The 6619-nt window shown below is 42.1% G+C and overlaps 1 protein-coding gene across 3 annotated transcripts; it reads right to left on the bottom strand.

Annotated features, from left to right (window-relative positions):
* Window positions 1-577: 577 nt before the first annotated feature.
* LOC120020023 (mitochondrial potassium channel ATP-binding subunit-like) lies at window positions 578-6569 on the bottom strand. 3 transcript variants are annotated; one of them, XM_038963448.1, is made up of 6 exons: window positions 6316-6569; window positions 5650-5869; window positions 2586-2677; window positions 2301-2429; window positions 1951-2082; window positions 578-1690 (listed from the first exon to the last, which is right to left on the bottom strand). In XM_038963448.1, the coding sequence occupies exons 2-5, from the start codon at window positions 5838-5840 to the stop codon at window positions 2033-2035; spliced, it is 462 nt and encodes a 153-aa protein (XP_038819376.1). In that variant the 5' UTR covers window positions 5841-5869; window positions 6316-6569; the 3' UTR covers window positions 578-1690; window positions 1951-2032. The 3 variants fall into 3 exon arrangements, with proteins under 3 accessions (XP_038819376.1, XP_038819377.1, XP_038819378.1); XM_038963449.1 differs by having other exon boundaries at window positions 6370-6569; XM_038963450.1 differs by lacking the exons at window positions 5650-5869; window positions 6316-6569 and adding an exon at window positions 2772-3054.
* Window positions 6570-6619: the final 50 nt, after the last annotated feature.

Here is a 6619-nt window from a genome sequence, read left to right as displayed (position 1 = left end):
CCTACGGTAAAGTATGATGGTGGCAGCATCATGTTTTTTAGCGGCAGGAACTGGGAGACTAGTCAGGATCGAGGGAAAGATGAACAGAGCAAAGTACGGAGAGATCATTGATGAAAACCTGCTCTAGAGCACACAGAACCTCAGACTGGTGCGAAGGTTCACCTTCCAACAGGACAACAACCCTAAACACACAGCCAAGACAACGCAGGAGTGGCTTCGGGACAAGTCTCTGAATGTCTTTGAGATGCCCAGCCAAAGCCCGATCGAACATCTCTGGAGAGACCTAAAAATAGCTGTGCAGCGATGCTCCCCATCCAACCTGACAGAGCTTGAGAGGATCTGCGGAGACAAATGGAAGAATCTCCCCAAATACAGGTGTGCCAAGCTTGTAGCGTCATACCCAAGAAGACTTAAGGTTGTAATCGCTGCCAAAGGTGCTTCAACAAAGTACTGAGTAAAGGGTCTGAATAATTATGTAAATGTGATATTTCAGTTTTTAATACATCTGCCCCAAAAAATTCAAACCTGTTTTTGCTTTCTCATTACGCGGTATTGTGTGTAGATTGATGAGGGGAAAAACAATTTTGTAAATTTTAGAATATGGCTGTAAGGTAACAAAATGTGGAAAAAGTCAAAGGGTTTGAATACAATCCGAATGCACTGCAGTCATATCAGATTTCAAATATGTGATTATTGGAATATTAAAATAGTGTGGGGAATAACAGTAATAACACAATCTGGTTCTTGCTGACAAGCACAGTAATTACCCAATATTTTAATAAATAAAATCTCCTGAAGACAAGGTGACATGAATCTGCCCCTACACTACCCAAATTATTTTATATTTAACGTTCCCATTCTAGAATCAAACTTACACTTTTGGGTTCACAATCTGGTTGACAAAATTATTTTCATAATTACAAAGCAAGTCATCCTACCAAATGTCCCTGCTAAAACATACTGTAGGTCTGTCTGCTGCCTTTTTGTTGTCACAGCCTAAATGCCAATCAGCAATCGAGGGGACTAATGCAAGTGTGGATTAAATCGACTTTAGTACATGCTGTCAGAAGACTGCATTCTGCAATAAGGACGGGAGTAACAGCAACCTAATTTTGTTGAAAACATTGTACATGAAACAGCGCTACCGTGCTGCTCTCTTTACAGTTTTATAAACTCAGCAGATCATTTTCTCTCTCCATTCAGCTCCACTCTAATATTGAGGGGCGTTTCTTTAAAACACGCATCCAATCCAAACACGCATCCGTCCAACATGATCACACCACTGCTAGGGTCAAAGATCCTTTACCTAACTAGATCAATCATATGCTTCAATGTGAAGCGGTTCACAGTGCTGTGGCAAGACAGGACAATGATAGAGATTCCGCTCGTGATGTTAAATTGCAGGCGCAGATGCTCCGATTTCAAAACGATTAGGAGCACAGTTAACGTGCTGACTATACAATGGACTAATTTGAAAAATAAAAGCAGTACTTTACAATTCGTGAGATATAAGAGGTGTGCCGTGAGAGCGTGAAAAGAGGGTCAAATGCGTGCGTTTGTCTCACGGCCAATGTGTGAGAGCTGGCAGCTCTGCAAAGTACTGTTCACAACCGTCCCTCTGATCTCTGCCTGCGGATGAGGTCAGCAGCCCTCCTTTGCTCAGCAATTCCAGCCTAGGAAGAGAAGATACCTGTGTGTCCACAGAGATACAATATTAAATAAAAGCACTTACTGTAAAAGCACTTTGTGACAACTGCTGATGTAAAAATGGCTTTATAAATACATTTGATTGATTGATTGAGAAAAGGGGAATGCATTGAGTATGTGTGTCTGGGGTTTATTAGAGTGGTATAGACTTGTAATAAATCAGGACTTTATAACGTTCTGGGCCGTTCTGGGAGACTCACTCAAAAAGCTATGTTTTTTTCTCACTAATGTGTTGTCACTTACCAACACAGGGTTGTATCCACCTGGAAAGCCTGTGAGGAAGCGGTGGTCGATGGCCTGCTTGGCAGCGTTGATGACCTCAGCATCAGTAGCCCCCGCTTACCAAGCAAATGTTCTCCATCACAGCACAGGCTCCTGCAAGCATGGGAGGAAAATGTACACAAAGTAACTTTGTTTTTAGTGTTATGTCAAAATCACATAAAAAGGCCATGTCATACAGAGGATAGCAACTAAGCATACTAAAACAGCTCCTGAAGACAGATCCTAGAACAAATCCCCCAAAAACCTATCCTCATATGCACTAGAAAACATATACAGCTGTGTGTGTAGAATGATTACAGTCGGATATTTACCTGATTGATGAATCAAATTATTTGTCCTCTGAGATGGGTCCAGTGTCCAGATATCCAGGCCATCCAACATGATCACACCACTGCTGGGGTCAAAGAAAAGCTCCAGCAAGGAGGCCACTGTAGACTTCCCTGCACACAATCACATAATTTTCATAAATATATAATTAGGTTCCAAATAATTATACTATGTTCAGACTAATGTTTCTACAATCTCATTATAGGCCCTTTGTTTATGTAATCAGATTAATTGAGTGTTTGTTTCCATGGAAACGCATGAGACATTACCTCCTGATTCCCCAACGATAGCGACAGTCTTAGAGAGGGGGATGATGAGGTTGAAGTTCTTCAGGATCTGTTGGCCAGGTCTCATTGGGTAACTGTAAGAAAACAAAGAAAATAATGGCACTCACTGATACAAATAATGTGTGTGTCTGTCTTTGTGTTAATACTGTCTTTCTGACATGGTCTTGCCTGAAGGTGACTTTCATGAAGTCCACCCATCCTGTCAGAGATTTGTCAGGGATGCGGCCGCACCCTGTCCGTGGAAATGGAGGCTCCAAAGACAGGTACTCGAAAACACGGGCCCCAGAGCTGAGGGCTCTCACCAACTGGAAAACGCGATAGGATATAGTTTCTCATGGCCATATCAACTGATCACCTTTTGAATCCTAGATGGATAGTAATGTATTATGTGAAACCTGGCACCATCCCTACGGTGAAGCATGGTGGTGGCAGCATCATGCTGTGGGGGTGTTTTTCACCGGAAGGGACTGGGAGACTAGTCTGGATCGAGGCAAAGATGAATGGAGCAAAGTACAGAGAGATCCTTGATGAAAACCTGCTCCAGAGCACTCAGGACCTCAGACTGGGGTGAAGGTTCACCTTCCAACAGGACAATGACCCTAAGCACACAGCCAAGACAACGTATTGAGTAAAGGGTCTGAATACCTATGTAAATGTGATGTTTTTTATTTTTATAAATTGGAAACATTTCTAATAACCTGTTTTGCTTTGTCATTATGGTGTATTGTGTGTAGATTGATGAGAATTGTTTTTATTTAATACATTTTAGAATAAGGCTGTAACGTTAAAAAAAAGTTGGAAAATCAAGGCTTCTGAATACTTTCCGAAGGCACTGAAGGACCACAATGGAAATAAGACTCCGGCCTTTGTGTTCTTATCCTCAATGATTTCTAATGTATGTTAATCTTGTCTCCAGCTGGAGTAGCCTACTACTTTTAATTATCCAATAAATTCATACGTACACAGCCATACCTGAACGATGACCAGTTTGAAGGAAGACTTGAACATTCAACCGGTTCACAAGCATGCCAGTCTTGTTGGCATCAAAGAAGGCTACATCTTGCCTGAAACAATAACGGAACTATTGTATTAGCAAGACTGATAGTTGGACAGTAGGTAGTAGGTCTAGTGACATCTAGTCAGTCACCCAACTACATGTCTTGGAACTGGTCTATTCTACCTTCTGCTTACAATAGAGAAATAACTGCAACTGTATGTATCCCTGAGTAAAGATTGAAAAAGGGTCTTCCCCATGTCTGCTGCTACTCGCCCCCCTACCCTAGAAAGCAGGGTGCTGTAACCAGCAAATATATTTCATGGCCATATGTTTTACTATGTATTTGACAGATATAGATTCTTCAATCTACAGGTCAATTCAAATTAGATCATGGACAACTTATTTGGAGATCAGCGACTTAAGAGCAGGTTCCCTCATCGCTCATGTAATTCCCAGTATGTTCTCTCATGTAGCGTGCCACTCTGTTCACCAGATTGCCCAACAGGGGAATTTGAATATTCAAGATGGCAGCACCAAAAGCAAGCTGGGAAAAAAAATACATGATTGGTTAATTCCATTCCAATTGAGGTGTCGGAAATCACTCAACATTTCAACACTAGGAAAATACAATAAAATCAACAACCACTGGAGTTTGGCCTACATGTTACAGTCCAATACCCTTACAAACTGCAATTGACTGGTATTTTGGACCCAGTGGCGTGCCGTGGGCCTGGGGCCTTCAGTGAGGTACTACACAGTCCCACCCGAATTAATCCACCTCTTATTACCATCATTATGATGCCATGGCTCTAGACACTATACATTTAGACAGAAACGCAGTATAACCAGGCGTTGCGTCACCTTGAAATTGACAAATTGACATTTTTGGGTAAACAGTGTTTACCCAAAAACATGACACAATCAATGAGTCTTTTCAATATTTCCCTTCACCTTTTCATTGTGCAGCTCCGTTGCCCTGCGCGCTTGTTCGTTGAGCTGTAGATCCACTCCGGTGTCCCCAAAAGTTTTCAAAAGCACCATTGCTTGTAAGTGCCCAGCCGTACTTTGGTGTCTCGTTGCTGCCTTGGTTAGACAACTCAAGTTTGCAAAGCCAGTGTGGCTCCAAACACCAAATCGATCACTTGCAAATAATAGGCATTCCCAGCAGTACAGTTTGCAGTGCTTCTCGGAGCCTGTGAGCCATTGATAGCGCTCGTAGTTGGAACCCCTTTCCCGCCTGTGACAGGCTTTGTAGCGTCGGCGTCGGGCGACCTCTCCTTACAATGTCTAACTTTTCTTGAAAAGTTCGTCTTGAGAATGGCGTTATAATTATATTCTCGACCAAATCGATATCTTATCCTCCTTCCGCCATTGTGGGTTGAAAAAACAGCTTAGTAGTACGCAAATTAATTCGTTTATCAAATTCAGTTTCCTAGATCTGCATAGACCTGCCCATAGGACCTGCCTCACAATATTGGTAATCCAATCAAAAGACGTGCACGCACTACGCCTGCTAGCTGGCTCCTGTGTAACACTGGAGCCAGCCAGCAGGCGTACAATAGCCAACTCTAAAGCTGATTGGTTGACACTAAATTTTCATTTCCATTCACTATAAGCTACAAGCGCCCACACTGTTGATTCTGAAGGCCTGAGGGCAGATTTTAGACCCCTGGCAACACATGATGGCTGAATATGATTGGATAAAAGATCTAACATAAAGACCAGCCCTCCAAATCTCAACCTGGGGCTGGAAGCAGTGCAACCAAGAGGAAAGCTATGAAATGAAGAGTATAACTCTTACTCTGGGGAATAATTTAATACATATTTGTGGGAAAATATATTTAAAAAAAAATTATATTCTGATGATGTTTAGGCCAGCAGAGAAGGACTTGCTGGCCCTGACGGCCCACCACTGTTTGGACGCAGTAATTGCTGAATAACTGAACTGCAGTTATACTGCACTGTAACTGCATTTACACTGCAATGTACTACAGTTATACTGGACTCTGACTGCAATCTTTTTTGTAAGGGTAGTGTTAAGTTGCTCACCACGACAGCACCAAGAAGGGCAAAGAACTGGGGTTTGACAAACTCCCAGAGGATATGCCAGTCAACAGGATGAACTTCAGCACTGCCCCTTGGTCTTGACGTCCGGCAGGCCAATTTGCAGACTGCTTGTTGAGCCAGACCCCAGATATGTCCAGCAGCTTTACTAGACTGTCCAGAGAAGTTGCCTGCATTGGCTAATTGTGTTGTGTATAGCCGTGATCTGAAACGAAAACAATAATGTTAGGTTTCAAATATTCAACCTTTATTCAAAGGAGAATGACTAGCATGGCCTGTAAGGGTTCATCCTCAAAAAGAAAACCCTACTAAGATGAATTTCTGGGTGATTACATGTATAATTTACAACAACCTGTACTATTTGTAGTGCAATCTTTATTGTGCAAGTTTGACAAACATGGACAACATGAGCTTAACAGCTATGGTGTGGGCTTCTCATTACACGTATTGTTACGTGAATCAAACAAGTTACAAGTGCATTGAGACACTTCTGGATGGTCGATTACCACCACTTTTTACTGTGAAAAGTAAACGACACTACTACTTTGGGACAGAGGTGAACTAATTTATCAGGGGCGTATTCATTACGCCGATTATGTTGCAAACGTTTCTTAAACGGAAGCAAACTGAACGAAACGGGGAGGAACCTACCTGAATTTGTGCAATATAAACTTTTTTGCAGGTGTTTGGCTAACGATTACACACCTGATCAGCTGGCTACCGGCATTAGTCGACTAGCAAGTTGTCCTAACGTGGCTGTCTATATAAATCTTGTGTTGCTGTGGTGTTGAATTTTTTTTTTTTCATGGACATTTAACAAAATGCAAATAAACTGAGCACTTAGCTCAGAAGTGTACAACAGGGTTAGTTCTTTGGCTACAAGCTTGAACAACATCCAGGCTGCCATGTTGACACTATCCCAGAATGCATCTAATTTACATTTGACTGTATTTGG

Source organism: Salvelinus namaycush, chromosome 25 (genome assembly GCF_016432855.1).
Source record: "Salvelinus namaycush isolate Seneca chromosome 25, SaNama_1.0, whole genome shotgun sequence".
NCBI classification, from domain to species: domain Eukaryota; kingdom Metazoa; phylum Chordata; class Actinopteri; order Salmoniformes; family Salmonidae; genus Salvelinus; species Salvelinus namaycush.
This window is presented reverse-complemented; position numbering and strand designations above follow the sequence as displayed.

Coding starts and splice junctions, on each gene's coding strand:
- LOC120020023 (XM_038963448.1), bottom strand. CDS start 5,840: ATGCAGGCAACTTCTCTGGACAGTCTAGTAAAGCTGCTGGACATATCT. Junction 2,430..2,585: donor TATCGTTGGGGAATCAGGAG/GTAATGTCTCAT, acceptor GATTGTGTGCAG/GGAAGTCTACAGTGGCCTCC. Junction 2,083..2,300: donor TAATTTGATTCATCAATCAG/GTAAATATCCGA, acceptor CCATGCTTGCAG/GAGCCTGTGCTGTGATGGAG.